We start from the raw sequence: 16861 nt of genomic DNA on the forward strand, positions 1-16861 counted from the left end.
TGAAAAGCCCCTCCCCGTTACTATGTTACAGCCAAGTGGCTGCAGCTTTCCCCATCCATATACTGGTCTATCTGTATGAGTCAACAAAGAGTGCATCAGATAAGGCCAGCGGTTGAGACAAGTCATACAAAACACCCATCGATTTATAGGAGCGTTAAGCCTAATGGATGTGCAACACAGAGCTTTTTCTGTTCTGGACATCAGGTAAGAAAACTCACCTTTGGCCAATCAATAATCTGTCAATAGATGTGTCTGCGCAAAAGGTTAAATAACAAAGTGATTTTCTTTTTTTGTCTCAAGTTTGTGAATAATCGTAAGGATTTTATGTATTTAAATTCTGATGCCCTACCTGAAAGTGTGGGTAAATTTATTATTACAATTCACAATATGGTTTCATCCACACAACAGGTGTAATATTTTTTTATGCACTATGTTAAATGTATATTTTCTAATGTGTTCCAACATGAAGCTAATCATTTACAACTTCAGCATCTTCATTTGCAATATAGCATATAGTATTTGAAACTGAAGGGGCAGAGTCCACTACTGTGTGCTGTTCATATTTGAATTTTAGGAAAGGTCTTGCTTCTCATTTGAATAATGATCTAGACTAAACCAATTCAGAATGGGTTATAAATTACTGTAAAAGGAGCAATAACAAACTCATATGAATGTAATTATTGATAAAATGGAATCAGCTGAAACTGCATGAAAAATGTTACAGGTTCGCCTGGCCTGCGATGCATCAAGATGATGGATATGAGAACACCTAATGATTGTTTAAAGACCATAACTCATTGTAGTTACTGCTGTTATTCTTCCTCATGTTGATACCAATGTTTGGTCAAAGTTATCAATTATAGGTATTATAGTTATCTTATCAAAGAGCCCCATAGTGTACCTAAAAGTAGCAAAACTGTGAAGAGGGCTGCAATAAAAATCATATATTAGCTGCTCCAGTCTTATTATTAATATGAATTTATGGTGTTTTCATCCACAGGGAGCTGCCTCGAGAATTAGTCATTACATCGTAAAACACACCTCACTCAGTGCTACTGTGTCTCCTCCATAACTCAAACACAAAATGACGTCCACGTTACAAATTACAAACCTCACGCAGGAGTGGGTTGAGAGTCTGCGGAGGTGGCACCTCGAGTTTTTTTTCATCCCTACCATAGTCGTCACCCTGGCCACCTTATTCGCCAACCCCGTCCTCCTGACATGCATCTTTCTGTCCCGCGCCTTGCGACGGGAGACACGTTACCTGCTGGTGGCCAACACCCTGACAGCAGACATGCTCTTCCTCATCCTCAACCTGGCCACGGTGATCTGTAACGCAGTGAGAGCTCAGATACCCTGGCTCGTCTGTGAGCTGGTCACAGCTGTCACTATCACCGCCTACTGCTGTGCCATCCTCACCGTCACCCTCATGGTGGTCGACACCTACGCTGCTGTCCGCTGGCCTCTCCACTACCACGAGATCCTTCCACCTGCCCGCACCCACCGCATAGTGCTGGCCCTGTGGGTGCTGGCAGCCGTGTACCCTTTCACGCTGGTGATCATGATGGAGGTGGAGAGGGGAAATCCCAATGAAAAGGTGGCCGTCTGTCTGGTCCTCATCTCACTCGGCTTCATTCAGGTCCAGAACGTGATGGGGATCCACATCTACTTCTTTGTCGCTGCCCTCATCTGTGCTCTACTCATTTTTTACTGCTATATTCGGCTCTACATCGTAACAAGGACACAGGGCATCTGGCAGAACCGCTTCTCCAGGGCCCGGGTCACCCTGCTGGCCCATGGGATTCTGCTCCTGCTCTACTTTGCCCCTGGCTTTGTTTTCACCCTGGAGCTCTTCCTGTTTCAGAGGAAAGACATAAGTCAAGATGTTCGTGTGTGGATCAGCACAGTCAATATGTGTGTATTTATGTTGCTGCCCAGAGCGTTTGCTCCTTACCTCTATGGGCTGAGGTACAGGGAGATCTCTGATACTCTAATGCAGCTGCTGCATCGGCACAGGAGACTCGGCCTAACCACAACCACAGTATCATAAATATTTCATCAGACCTGTCTATTACTCATACTTAGTGCCTTTCCCTAATGGTTTTACTTGTGGTATACATACTTCCAAAGAATACTTTACAAAGAAGGAACTTGAAGGGCATAACCTTCAGTGCAACCCCACCACCCACCAATATTTGTTTTTTGACTAACCACCAAAAAGTCAATAGATGATATATAAAAGTATTTTTTCACATTTTCTATATAAATTTAAAATATATTGTTTGTAAATTTGTTTGTCTAAATGTTGTTTCAAAACTCCACAATGCCGAGGATCTCATACTAAAATCCCTTTGTTTTATCTTTTTTAAAATCTTTTTCTACAGCAATCAAATTTAAAATACTACATGTTAACCCTAAATACTGCCTTGTCCATGTTTTATATCATGTTAACGCACAATGGCTACTGTTATATGTAAATTAGCAATTCAACTTTTTAAGGCATTAATTTTTTCAAATTATGAATCTTTCTGTTCATTTCTTTACCTGCGATTGATACCTCTTTTTATTGCAGTGTTCATCCAAACAAAAATAAGAAAATAAGCTGAAATCCCTTGTTTCCTAAGTTTATGTCTCATTATTGAGGGATCATTAAATCTAGAATAGTTTTTTTTTAATATACGAGCCAAATTTGTATTGGTATTCTTATTCTATCATCATTATGTCATGTAAAAGCTACATAAAAGCTATCAGACACTCAGCGTCAGTTTTATGACTGTAGGAACAAAGCGCTTAACTCCATTTGCCTTCAAACCCTTGTTTGTCTAAAAGTGAATGTCCATCATTAACAAATGGTCGATTGACTTGACAGTTTAAGGCCCCAAAGGAAAGAGCACCTTCCCTCAGGAAGGAAGGTGTGGTGGATAATCATGGTGAGTCATTCCTGCCTCTGCCGTGCGCTGTCTGTAACAGGTACAACAGCTCGACAGTAGAGGGACACATTTGTCTGTCTGCTGGGCTGCTGTGACTGCTCCTTCCTGCAGCAGTGTTGCCTTTCTCCCCGCAAAGATGCCCTAACCCTCTGCTCACTGTCTGCATCTGCAGGTGAAGTCGAAGTGTTAGCCATTTTTGTACCAATGGCTCTACAACAACAACAACAACAACAACAACAACAACAACAACAACAACAATAATAATCTGACTGATTTACCTGCTTTCCATGAAAATCTTAGCTCTTGGCTGTGTAGCTTACTTTGCTAATCTTTCTTTGCATCCTTTCTGATAACAGTGTTTTGTTCTGGTGAACTTGTACAGGTGCAGATGCCTGGAGGCCATCAAAACATAACTCCTTTTGCAGTATTGTCACCTGTTCCTCACCTCTACCCATTTCTTCCATTTCCTCATTTTGGTTGTTGAGCTGCTGATGTGTTGTCCAGTGTGTGGAAGTCCTAGTTAGTGTGTATGACCAGTGGTGGTGGTGGAGGTGACAAAAGTCCCCTCACTGTACCTGTATGACTCCACAGACAGAGACCCATGACTGGTCCCGCTCTGCATCTAAAGGACGATCCAAAGACAGTTTATCAAACTGAATATCTCTCCTCATGTAGGTCATGATGATCTTTGTGGATGTTTTTTTACATTTTGAACATTGTGTAACTTTCACTGACCGTATGATGAAGAGTGTGAAAAGATTATCCTCTGTACTAGTAACACATCGTTCTAAACAGTGTATAATGGGTCATTGATGAGCATCGTAGACTCTTTCAGGGAACTCAGTTGGGAGCTCTAAGAAATATTTTGCAACAGGGTAAGGAAGTTGTGACATGCTTTGTTCCAACTGAGCTCCTCCTTCCTCCTCACCTGAAAAAAAGCGTTGCACAGTGCCTTTCATCCTGTTTTCACGTGCACGTGGTATCACATTACAGTTGTATCTGTTTGTTTAGCTCATATACCTTCACAGTATGCGTTTTGTGTTTGTGTATTCCATTGTATTGATAAATACTATGTAACAACTATGTAAAAACACGTTCCGAGGACTAGTATTTTATACTGAATTTAATAACGTTTTCCCACCGTTTAATACTATGTAATACTGTCCCATTAACTGTCTTCTACACGTTCACACAAGTTAGGCTATTAAACTGGTATTGTTTTGCTGTATTGCTCAACCGCTGTCCCTTGTTGTTACGAACTTTTTCTCCACTAAAAGTTGAGTTTGTTTGCAAACAAAGGACAGCCACGTGGAGAACTACAGGCAGCTGGGAAGTGTTGTTTCTCATGGTGCAGAAAGTAAGAGACAAACCCTTTAATTGAACGCTATTACCCATAATGCACTGAAAGCACCAGCTGAGTGGGCGCAGTGGGCTGGCTTTTATTTTTTCTCCTGACAAGTATATATGGGTCCAGTGTTTACAGTTATGTAGTTAGAGATCTTTGTTTTTGTCATCACCTTAAAGTCAAAATGTCCCGGCTGTATAACAGCCTAGCTTCTTTCTCATAACCAATCGAGAGCAAATATTGTAAAAGATATTGATAAACTTTTTCAGGATACAGATTTATTTTTCTCCATACTTTTTTTTTGTTTGTTTTTTTCCCCCCTTCACTTGAACCTGAAGAGGACGCTTCATCTGGAAACTTCTGCATAAGGTAACGACTTTTATCGATAACAAAGGATGTTGTTAACGTCCGTTTGTTATGAATTTACAGTTATTTCTTGCTCTCCGTTTGAGTTTGTCACAGTATATTGAGTAAAGCAACGACTCAGGCACTCGGTTTTTTTTAGCATGTTGTCAGGGGCTAACGGTCGGCATGAGGCAAGTCTCCTTTGTCTAATAAACCGAAGCTCGTAGGGTTTTCTGCTTATATAGTTACCTGACCCTAAATACATTTTACTTGATTGTCTTTAATTAATACTTACACTACTTTTTGTACTTAATGTGATGCAATTTCATATTTCATCATTAGCATTCTTCTTTCTTTTTTTTTTTTTTTAAAGCAAAAACTAATAAATAATGGTGTAATTTGTCATAAGACTCTGACTCTCTGACCTGAATTTCAATTTAACTTTATTTCAACTGGAAACAGGAAACAGCAAACAATTAGACCGTTCAAACATAGCACAATAAAATACAGCTTTATTTCATTTGTTGTCATTTGTATTGTTCTTTCTCATTGGTTATTAGTCACAAAGCAAATCTCTAATGCACGAAACACCTCTGGCTAAACCTGTCTTCTATTTAACATGACTTAAAGGAGGTGCTGCTGCTGCTTTCAAATAGCGCACGTGAACAGGCAGAGTCTGCTGAGACTGAGCCAAAATCTGAAGTTATAAATAACCTGAGATGAATGACCTCACAGGAGCAAAGGCCAGATCTGCTGCCAACTTTAACAGAGGCAGTATGTGGCCATAGATAAGAGTTATTCATGTTTTGATCAAATGTCTTCAAGAACCTGAGAACGGGATGTCCTGGATAAACACGCAAGCTCTGTGGATGTGAACAAAGCCTAATTCATGAAGCACCTTGGTTGATTGCTGTAAGGACTTCTTCTGAAAGAAGCAAATGTCTTAAGATTACAGAATTAATATGACTCAATGTTATTAGTAGCCCTGACTTGGCACTTTTTATTCCAACAATGATTATGTAGTGTCTGATAGCAAACCTGCCCCTCTTTCAAAACAAACCTTACACACATGTATGTCAGCCCTCCAACCGTTGCTCAACCTCTCTCCTGCCTGTGTCTCCTCGTCATCCTCCGTCTCGTGCGGCCCCATTGTTCCGCAGGGCACAACTGTTTCACAGCAGTGATGAGCTAGAGGAAGTGTGTGCAGCTCAGATTTCATTACTTGGAACTACTTTTCTTAGACATTTTAGCAATGCCCCGTGGGCTTTAGAAAATTGTTTGTGGGACTCACATGTTTTCCCCAACGTCTGTGCACATGCTTTGTGGCTTTCCTGAGTGAGAGCTTTGTTTTTGTGCAATGAATGTTCTCAATTTGTACTACAGTGGTCTAATTAGGTTTCTGTTTATGAATTTGTACTCTTTTTCATGGTATCCCTTCCTACCACATCTGATAGGATGCCATTGTATAAGTATCTAGCAATATTTTTTATTTTGATAGCACTGTACTACCTGCTCTCTATCCTCAGGTCATCTTAAAGTTAAGAGAAGGTCTACATTGAAGGTGGCAGCCATGGTGTTGATTTTGGGCAGAAGGATGAACAGGGAGGACTCTGGGATCAGAGACTCACCAGCTGTTAAACGCAAGGTGATGTGAAACAGACAAACAGACATTAGCTATGTTTTTTAACGTGCAGCTTTTGTTTCAGCATATTTAAATCACATTTTACAAATCTTTATGCATGTTATTGTTTCCTAAGGTGTTTGAGGTTGACTCCAAAACTTTATCCAGCCAGGATGTCTTGGACTTCTGTTCTGGCTCATCCCACTCAGAGGGAATCCTGCAGGTGTTCAATGAGTTTCGTGACTGCCGCCTGTTCACTGATGTGGTCATCAGCGTGCAGGGCCGCGAGTTCCCCTGCCATCGCGCTGTGCTCTCTGCATGCTCTTCCTATTTCAGAGCCATGTTCTGCAACGATCACCGCGAGAGCCGTGAGATGCTGGTGGAGATCAATGGCATCCTGGCTGAGGCGATGGACTCCTTCCTCACCTATGTTTACACCGGCCGCGCCAAGATCACCACCGAGAATGTCCAGTTCCTCTTTGAGACCTCCAGCCTCTTCCAGATCACCACACTGCGTGATGCCTGTGCAAAGTTCCTGGAGGACCAGCTGGACCCATGCAACTGCCTGGGCATCCAGCGATTCGCAGATGCCCATGCCCTGAAGCAGCTCGCCAGCCGCTGCCGCAGTTACGCCCTGGCCAACTTCTCAGAGGTGGCTCAGCATGAGGAGTTCCTCGACCTGCGTAGAGAGGAGCTGGAAGAGTACATTGGCAGTGATGAGCTGTCCATCGGCAAGGAGGAGGTGGTGTTTGAGGCGGTGATGAGATGGGTGTACCATGGCATGGAGCACAGGAAGCCCATGCTGAAGGCCCTGCTGCACCATGTGCGCCTGCCTCTTCTGCACCCCAACTACTTTGTCCAGACAGTGGAGGGAGACCAGCTCATCCAGAATGCTCCAGAGTGCTACCAGCTTCTCCACGAGGCCAGGCGCTACCACGTACTAGGAAATGAAATGATGTCACCCAGAACTCGTCCACGCAGGTAACTAAAATATTGACTTATCAGCTATGAGGCAGGCTGAGGGAAGATCAGCTAACCCAGATATTATCTCCAGAAGGAAGCTAACTTAACTCTTATCACTCTAGTACAGGCTTATCTCTGCTTTGTTGTGCACCAGCAATTTTTTTTATTAAAAAAGAAATCAAATTTAGTTTGACACATTTTTTTGTCTTGTCGGGTTGAAACATTTAGGTTAGAGTGAGGTAAGAAAACATGTCTTCTTTAAACAGTTAGTTGATGTGTCATCCCACATTGTATAGCAAGAGGTTACAGCTTGCACATGAACTCTGTGCTCCTAGCTGTGTTGTTGTTATGTGTGTGTGTGTGTGCGTGTGTGTGTGTGTGAGAGAAAGAGACAGGGAGTGTTATTGTGCTGAACAGACAAATGTGTCATTGACGGAGCTGTGTTTTGTAGCCCTATTTTGAAATGGAAATGATAATGAAGGAGGCAGGGCATGTTCGTACATAGACTGGTTAGCTGGGAAGAAAAAAAAAAAGAGGTGATGCAAGAAATGGCAATCATGAAATGTTGAGTCTTGTTATCATACCAGCAGTATAACTCACCTTGCTGATATGTTTGGGTTCTAAGTGTCCCCAACTGTTCACTTGACACTTATTTACCATGGTTTTTTTCCTGTTTTGAAAAGTGTCCAGTTGGATGTTACAATGTAATGTTTGATACAGGATAAAGGTGAATACGGACTGAAACCTTATGAATGAGATTTAAAAAAAATAAATAAATAAATAAAAAATAGACCAAACACAGTGCAGCTGCCTTTATGTGTTAGACCAGCTGCAACGGTTAAAGTGGGAACAGCGCCAGTTGTCAGTTATTGAGGTTGTGTGACGTGTAGTTCAGGTGTATTGTGTGAGTATCCAGGCAGATCTGTTCAGATCAGGAAGCCAATCAGGCAGTTAGTTCCCGCACCATCGGCTTCGTTTGCCCTGAGGGCCAAATCCTCTCCTGCTCAAAACAGATGCCAGATTTTCCCCTTTCTGTGTCTACACCAGGGCCTTTCTTCTCCTGGGAAGCCTCTAGAATGTAATTAATCACATGCACACACATCGCATGCACACACACATAAAGAAACAACAACCCAAATCTGTTACCTGGGCCTGACTATACTCTATCACGTGCAGAGTAAACAGATAGAGAAATGTAGGGAAAAGTGCAAGGAAACTTTTGTGCCACATTTGCACACTGACATACTGTACCTATACACTATTTTTTTATACAGATTAACACCTAGTAGTCCCTGTCTGGTGTCAGTGTTTTAGAATTGTGCAATAAGAAAAAAAGCTGCTGTTAATTAACTACCCTGTAGGAAATGTAGTCATATTCTTGGCATGTGTTGAACACCCAAATAGGAAAGCATTGTGATCATGGAAATTGAACTCCCAAGTCTGTTTTTGTTGCATCCTTGATTGATACCTTCATTGTAACCTGAACTTTGCCTTGAAGATAAGTGAAGCTACTGACTTCGGTGGAAACCACCACTCTGTTCATGCCCTGGCACAAATTTCTACCGCCTATAATTAGAAATCTCTCCAAGTGATAACATGTGTATGTTTATGTCTTCATACCCTTTCTATAGGCCTACGTATACACAGTATTTTAATTAGATACCATGTCTGTTTCCATGTCTCTCCCTCTATCCTTTCTTCCCCCAAATTCTTCTGTAAAGGTCGACTGGCTACTCTGAGGTGATTGTGGTGGTCGGTGGCTGTGAGAGGGTGGGGGGCTTCAACTTGCCCTACACTGAATGCTATGATCCAGTCACAGGAGAGTGGAAGTCACTCGCCAAACTGCCCGAGTTCACCAAGTCAGAGTATGCCGTCTGTGCCCTCCGCAACGACATTCTGGTGTCAGGTAAGACCCTGCTACGTTTGTTCTTAACAATTCAATAAATAAACACAAGACTTTTATGTTTTTCTCATATTTTTTTCTATTTCAAGAAACATTTTGGCTATTGGAAATTCAGAATGGCTGGTATCTAATAGCCATAAAATGGCTATGGATCCAAAAGGCAATTCAAATCCTGTACCAATACTACACATCTATTTATTCTGGGGTTAGACTCAGGATATACTTGGTTGTTTTAAAGTCCAGTTTTTCTTAATTATCGTAGGATTGTGTCATACCCAGAAACAACAATTCACTTAAGGGACATGGTCAGTGTGTGTCTTTGCTTTACTTGCAATCTAATCTCCCAGTGGAGTGGCAGGAGAGGCCACGGCGGCTGTTTGCCCTGTGTTATTTTTACAGCCTCAGCCTGTTTGAGTTTGAGTTGAAGGAAAATATGAGCGCAACATCTGGATGCACTCTCCAAGCTCAGTGCTGAGAGTGACCTTCATTGGCTCGCTCACTCCTTTCCTCTTCCTATTGGCCAATCATCAGGGTCACTACCTTTCACATCTGTTCAGCCGCTTTCTAGGATCCCCTTTAGACAAAGATCGAATAATCCTTTTCAGTTTTAGACTACTCCAATAGGTTGTTTAAGTTTGAAATAAACCTAAAGCTGAGATATTATAGGTGTCATGGGCTCCTGGCAAAGCTGATGCATTTTTGGAGCTTAGCATTGGCCAAGTGTTGTGCAAGCCCTCTTTGGTGGAACAAAGACCTAAATTGAACAAGACATTATTATTACATCATTCATTTTAAATCATGAGGTCAGAGTAAAGGTAGTTGCCAAATCACACTTTGATTTGAATATGTGCTGTGTACAAGATACAGTTTTGTACGGTTGCTGGATCAAGGGAATGGAGGTGAAGGGTTTTTCTTTCTTCTGTTTTCTTCTTTTTTTTTCTTTTTTTTTTCTTGGAGGAGGAGAGGAATTATTTCCAAGAAAAAGTTTAAAAGTGCCTGCTATGACTTCTCATGCTCAAACATGCTTTATGTCAGCCACAAGACATGACAGGATAACAACAGGAGCTGGGAGATATAGAGAAGAAAAAAAAAATGAAGAAGGAAATATAGAGAGAAAAAAAGTTCTTCCCTTCAGCAAAGACTGTGCAGTGTTTATGCTTCTTTTTTCTTTCACGATCTCACTGTGCCAAGTCCTCACGTGTGCTATCTATCTACCCTCTAGCACTGCCTGGAAAAGTCAACATACCCCTCCCTCCACGTCTCTCCGACTCACACACATACACTACACACGCTACTGCTTTATTGCATGTTATGATCTTCATTGGCCCATTTTACTTCTTTTTCACCCTGTCTGCATTGATACATTTAATCCCCCTTTTCTCAACTTTTTTTTTTTACCTTGCACTCTCTTGATTAAATTCCCACACATGCCTCCTGCTCTGTCTGTTTGCCTCTCTCCTCACAGTGGGAACTGGTGCAAATACCTTGGAGGTCCTCCAGCGTCTAGCACAGCTGCAGTTAGCTGTGGTCTTAAATAGGATATGGCTCTACTGGGTATACAAAATCTTGTAGGTCTGTCTGTGCTGGGACAGGGACTCTGCACACTTCTGACTCTCTCGCATTCATTGTATTGTAATGAACCACTTTGTACGATCCAGAGTGGGAATTAACACAGAAATGCATTGAATTCAGGAGTACTTCAGATTATAGTCGGTTATGATCTAATGTCACAAGACGATCTATGTTCGTTTTCATGTGGCAAGAGGAGATACATACCTCTTCGTTACTGTCACTGTCAGAGATTAGATATGATTGAATAATGTGTTATCAACTAGTGACTAGTAAAACACATGTGTCACACATTACAGTGGGGGTCATAGTCATAAGTAGTCTGACATCTCACTGAACAAAAGGAATTCTCTAACATATGGAAGTAGATCATCAACATTAGCAATAAAACTGACAACTCTCCGAAAGCTGTCACACAAATCATACTGGGACCTCCCAAAGTCAATGTCTCATGTTCCTTAAAACCAGTTATTAGCAGCAGTGGTCCTCCCCTTAAAGGTTTTGGTGACAAAAAGCGTCTTTTAACTAGATACCTAGGTTTGTCATAAGTGGTACATCCTCCACTAAATGCATTTTCCGTCATGCAAATCTTTAAAAACAGAAGCCTCCGGGGCAGCAGACAGTCAGGCTATTTCACTATCCGGGAGATTATTGAGCAGACACTTGCTGCAACTAACTTCCTCCTCTTGTCTCCTTTTGTCTGTGTCTGGCAGTATAAGTTAAGATGACTGAAGATTTATTACCATGTTTTACATCCAAAACAAAAAACAGAGGAGGTAGACATGAATAGCCACTTTTATTTATTTAATAAGGTGAATGATCAAGGTGATATTTTTTTAAATATCTATCCTCACCTATGTAGTCTGACCGTCAACTATCTTACAATACAGAAAACTTCTGCTTTGTTTGCATGTGAATGCGCCTTTGTTTACAGTCACATGTTTTCTTTATGCCTCTATCATTGCTCAATAGAACCACCCACATGTGTTTCAGCACATTACCTGTTGTTAAGTAAGAAACTGCTCTTCTCTTAAGGGCATCAAGTTTTAAAGGGAGAGCCGTGATTTGAAGGCAGGACTTTTTTTTAATTAATTTTCATTAATCTGTATTTTATTAACTGATATCACCCCCGTGGGATCAATTTAAGTCCTGGTGTGAAATAACACAGATTGTCACTGATCTTTCTGTTTGTTGGTATCCATGCTACACACATGCTCCACGATCTTCTGAACATATTGTTGGATAAAATCCAGCAGGTAACTGCTGCCGGTTTTAAGAGCCCTGCAGTGATAAACTTGTTTTTCCAATGACTTTTAGATAGGATGTTTCTTCTTCAGCTTAACTGTCAACACCTTTTTCCAGTTGACCTGCATTTTATCACATCTTTCCCTTATACTTAAAAAAAGTTAGCCTGTGCTACTCACTGTATTTCCAGAAGATTGGTTTTGTTTTTCCTCCAGTCTGTTCTGAATTAACAGACAGGTGTGTGTGTGTGTGTGTGTGTGTGTGTGTGTGTGTGTGTGTGTGTGTGTGTGTTTGGTGATGGTGTTGGGGTGGGTTACTGAGAGAGTGGGGGCACGTCTCAGGGCTTCTTAAAATGTGTCTGGGTCACACTGTAACCTGGTCGATCGACTGTTGTTTTTCTCTACAACAGGTTTGTCCAGAGCCAACAGATGAGGCACTCAGTCATTATGTAGCAGTAGATATCATAGCCCTTTTAGCCGACAAAGATCCTGATTATGCTTTAAATGATGGTGGTTGAGGCTTATTCAACACCTGTGCATACATACATACATACATACATACATACATACATACATACATACACGCCTGTGCATGTGTGTGTTTTAATTTCTTGGTGAACTCTGGAGACCCAGCTCAGGTCACAGTCAGATAAGATTCACATTTCTGCCACAGGTAGGAGATAAAGATTACTTGGACCTGAACACATAATCCAAAGCAGGCTGTTCACCAAGACCAGCTCAGGTTAAACTTCTCATGTATATCTAACCAGCTAGATTTTTTTGCTAAATTTACTCTCCCGCCCCTTCTACTCAAACTGCACTTGAGTCTTGAATATTGACTTTTGTCTGGCATGTTTGTCTTTTGGTGTTTTTTAGGTGGTCGCATCAACAGCAGGGATGTGTGGATGTATAACTCACAGCTCAACCTGTGGATCAGAGTGGCTTCTCTTAACAAAGGCCGCTGGAGACACAAGATGGGTGTCTTACTGGGCAAGGTAAGGAGGGAGTGCTTCTGTTTTAGGGGCTATGGCAACCACTGTCATGCATTATTGGCCCCTCTATTATTCCCCAAAGTAATTATGTTAAAATTTATCATTTACTTCATACTATAAAGTCCTTGTGGGAAGGTTTGCCTCGTCTACCTAATGAAAAGGAAGCTACTGTTGTACAATCAAAAAAAGTGAAGTAATCATCCTTCCAGTGGAAATGATTTTGCTAGAACATATAATATGTCTGAAAGGGGGATTACTGAGTGTTTCTTCAACTTGCTTGATGTTATCTTACTATCAAGAATCACTAGCACTATTCTCTGCCATGTAGAAGACACTGCCCACATTGACCAATCCTGACCTGGGTGGTGCAGCCCTGGTATAACCCAGTGTTCAGCCATGTAACCTACGTACATGCATGGCTCTGTTGCTACACCTTCTGTTGTAACTCCCTAACACACAAATTTAAATCCAGTTTCATTTCCTAAATACCCCCCCATAAAAAAACAAAAAAACAAAAAAAACGCATAAGCATTATACATTTCCAATGAGGCAATTGTTTGGTTTTACAGGAAAATGTGGTGCATACTTAGAGAAATTTGAGTCAGGGATGTTTAAAAGGAATAGGAGACCAATGCAGTGCACCATTATTGTCTTTAATACCTGGTATTAACTTAGCCAAGGTAAAGTATAAAGCAAAATTCTGTGGAATCACCTGCTGGAAAGCTGCCCTCGACTCACACCTTTCAAAATCATATGACTCATCTCACTGTTACTCATACTCTCTTACCTGCAGACGTTTGTTTTTAAACATACCAAAGGGTTTCCATACCTAGTGATATTGACATTCAGGATCTAGCAGAAGAAGAAAAAGCAGAAAAAGAGGCCACACTAAGGAATTCCAGTCCCATTTGATTGCAGCCTGCTTTTTGCTTAGTATCGATCTTATATGTTGGTTTATGAGCGCACCTTGTGACAGGGAATGACATATTGAATGACATATTATTTTTGTGTGGATCTGTTTGTGGCCTCAGGGTTTGTAAATGACCGGTGCCAGCTCATCTTGCACATCCTGGATACACAACAGCACAAGGAAGTTTGCCTTTATTTAAAACCGGCAAACAAACAAACATCGCAGCAGCTGGAACAGTCCAGCAGATTTCCCCCATCATGTATCCCACATATGGAAAATAATTCAACCATCACTTTAAGTTACTCCAACAAATTTTCTTCTCTCTTGTAGAAATTTTCATAACTGTTTCTATCATATGTCAGATACTTTAGTCCTCTGTCCCCGATACATATACATATATATATATATATATATGTATACAGTATATATACTATACACAGAGAGCTGACACCAACTTGGTTACGAAATCTGAGTAAAGTCAATGTCTACACGTGAGCTGATCTTTTATTTTTGATCACTGCTTCTACTCTTGAGCTGGCACTATTTACAGTGTGTAGTGCAGGGCCAGGTGGACATTCTTGTTTGAGGGCAGTGGGAGTTTAGTGGATGTGTGCCAGCAACTCACACTTCAAAGTTAAGCACATGTCAGCCTGTATCAGGCTTCATGTGTCTCTGCTCAATCACATAAGCCTGGAGTTGCCATACATAGCTATAAAAACTCATAATAAACCTGTAAACACACAGTTGATTTGAGTACACAGGCATAAAAAGCACGCTTACTCTGCAGATATACTTTATGCAGTATGAGGGTGTTCATGTTCCATTGGAATGCTGTAGTCTGTTTACAATAAAAGAAACTCTATCATTAGATTAAATAACTATATTCCCAGCCTATGTAATGTTTGTAACCACATGTCGTGTTTTGAAATCTTCTTAAACTAGATAGTCAGGTATGTTGTACTTGCACAGAGTTTACATTTGTAGCATTTGTAGTTGTAAAGACCATCGTAATGCAAAACATAAGTTCACCGCCTGTAATGCAATGGCATGTGTCCCTCATGAAATACATCTGAACTCTTATTATCTGTTATGAGTGTTGCGTAAATGTGGGGCAGCCACTGATTGTCTTGGTTTAAGCAGGCAAAGCGTAACCAGAGAGTAACCAGAGATGACTCAGGCTAACACACCACTCACAAACATTCACGTGTGTGCTTTAGCCATCATGTGTATGCAGAGGCGCCCACATTTGTATACACACATAAAGAACATGGACACAAGTACAAGTGCTCTTGGAAAGCTTTGGGCTAAAGCAGCACTTTATTTACTTCGTAAGAAAGGGCATGACTCAGGAGGGGTTCCTGTCATCTGCAGCAAACATACTTTTTTTTTTTAGAGATCTGCTTGAGGCTGTCTTGGATTTTCTAAGACTTCCAAACAACACCCAAAATGCTTAGTTGCCTTGTTGTCACAGAAACACCAAACACACATGTGGGCAATCAACTACACACTGGTCTTCCACAACAGTGAGGTAATCAGCTGGAAGATCACGCTGGGGCTTTAAAAGTCAGTAATTAACTCAAAAATGAGTCATGTATCAAGGTATGGTGAAAACAAGTTGGACTGATATGGCTGCTATTTAACTTTATGATAGGACACTTTAGGAAACCAAGTTTAAACTTCATGATCTGTTGCTGACTTAGACAAATATCATTTGATGATAAAAATAAGATGGCATCGTAGAAGTATTTGTTCAGTTGTACCATTAACATGTGTTGTATTTCTATTCGTATAACCCCAAGGTCTGTAACTTAGGAGTCTAGGCATCACACACAGTATACAAAAAGCAGTGGCACGTACATAGTCCTAACACAATATATATGCACATACAGAGGAGAGGCTCTCGTATCCAGCTACTTCCTGTATCTGTCACACATTTGGCTTTGTCTTCTCTGTCCTCCCCTTCTGACATTTTCCTCTTTGTTGAATAATTTTCCTCCAAACTCTGTTGTCTCAGGTACTTATCCCATTTAATTTCCTCTTGTTTATTTTTTTTTTTACAAATAGGCCAGAGAGGATCTTTCCTCCTATTTTTCTTGTTATGGGTTCATTCCAAATTATATGTCCACTTATCTAAGAAAAACATACAGTATCTTTTTAGCATTTATCTGCAGTGTTATTTTCCTCAGAATTCAGTTCCCCCTCCTGAATTTGTACCCAGTCATTTCCTCATTCAGTCTGTAATTTCCCCTTTTGAAGTGCAGCACTGATGCTCCAGTAGCAAGTGTTTTAAACAAGTCTGTATAATGAGCGTGTATGCATCAACGCTTACATTTGTTTTACTACAGCATACTTGTTAACTGACATTAATTCCTTTGCACCTAAATCTAAGCTTTTAAAGCTGCTTTTCAAAAGTATATAAGTACAAGAACACACACACACACACACACACACACATACACACTTCTCAGCTCTGTGATGTCTTGTTGGACTGGTCTTGTTTCCATAGAGTATAAGCAAAAATAGGTCACCACTTGTTTTCCCCTCCCTGTTATGGCTGCACTTGGTGACGGCTGTTCTTGTCTATCATAATGTTTCACTCTTTCTCTCTCTCTTTTTCTCCCTTTGTCTCTATGTCAGTCCAACTCTCTCTCTCTCTTTCTCTCTCTTCCGCTCCATTCTCCCATATATCGTTTTCTTCCTGAAGTCGCACAGCCTCTGTGTTTCTCTACCAGTTACTACTTCTCACTTCTCTACATGTTAAGGAAACTGTTAATCATTCAGCCACTGTGAGTGTTTGAAAGTGGCCATAGAGTAAGCCATGAATGTGTTTTTTCAGTGCTTGGTAAGTGTGTCGCCCAGCGAGTCATGAATCATGTTAGGCTTGGTGACTACGTGATAGCCACGTACCTTAAGTTGATATAGAGTATGTGTTCCCATCATCGAGCTAATGTGGAATGTGGTGTATCGAAAACCATGCGGGGCGTTTTATCGAGTGAGTGCAGAGTAGTGAGGGCGAAAAGAAAAGAGTGACCCCCCCCC

The 16861-nt window shown here is 41.0% G+C and overlaps 2 protein-coding genes across 3 annotated transcripts in view; both read left to right on the forward strand.

Moving 5' to 3' along the window:
• The first annotated feature begins 1036 nt into the window (after positions 1–1036).
• Positions 1037–2443, forward strand: LOC111654438 (putative G protein-coupled receptor 148). The gene has a single exon (XM_023405450.2). It carries the CDS (start codon positions 1085–1087, stop codon positions 2048–2050), a length of 966 nt encoding a protein of 321 aa, XP_023261218.1. The 5' UTR covers positions 1037–1084; the 3' UTR covers positions 2051–2443.
• A 1945-nt stretch (positions 2444–4388) lies between these two features.
• klhl24a (kelch-like family member 24a) overlaps positions 4389–16861 on the forward strand; it is a 20086-nt gene continuing 7613 nt past the window's right edge. Inside the window, exons 1-5 of one of the 2 annotated variants that reach the window (XM_023405409.2) lie at positions 4389–4644; positions 6147–6265; positions 6378–7222; positions 8926–9110; positions 12797–12915. In XM_023405409.2, the coding sequence (XP_023261177.1) occupies positions 6191–6265; positions 6378–7222; positions 8926–9110; positions 12797–12915 (1224 nt within the window). In that variant the 5' untranslated portion in view covers positions 4389–4644; positions 6147–6190. The remainder of the gene's footprint in view (positions 4645–6146; positions 6266–6377; positions 7223–8925; positions 9111–12796; positions 12916–16861) is intronic. The other variant, XM_023405410.2, reaches the window with a different exon arrangement.

This window comes from Seriola lalandi, unplaced genomic scaffold (assembly GCF_002814215.2).
Source record: "Seriola lalandi dorsalis isolate HSWRI2012SDOR001 ecotype SW California unplaced genomic scaffold, Sedor1 jcf7180002054277, whole genome shotgun sequence".
Taxonomy (NCBI): domain Eukaryota; kingdom Metazoa; phylum Chordata; class Actinopteri; order Carangiformes; family Carangidae; genus Seriola; species Seriola lalandi.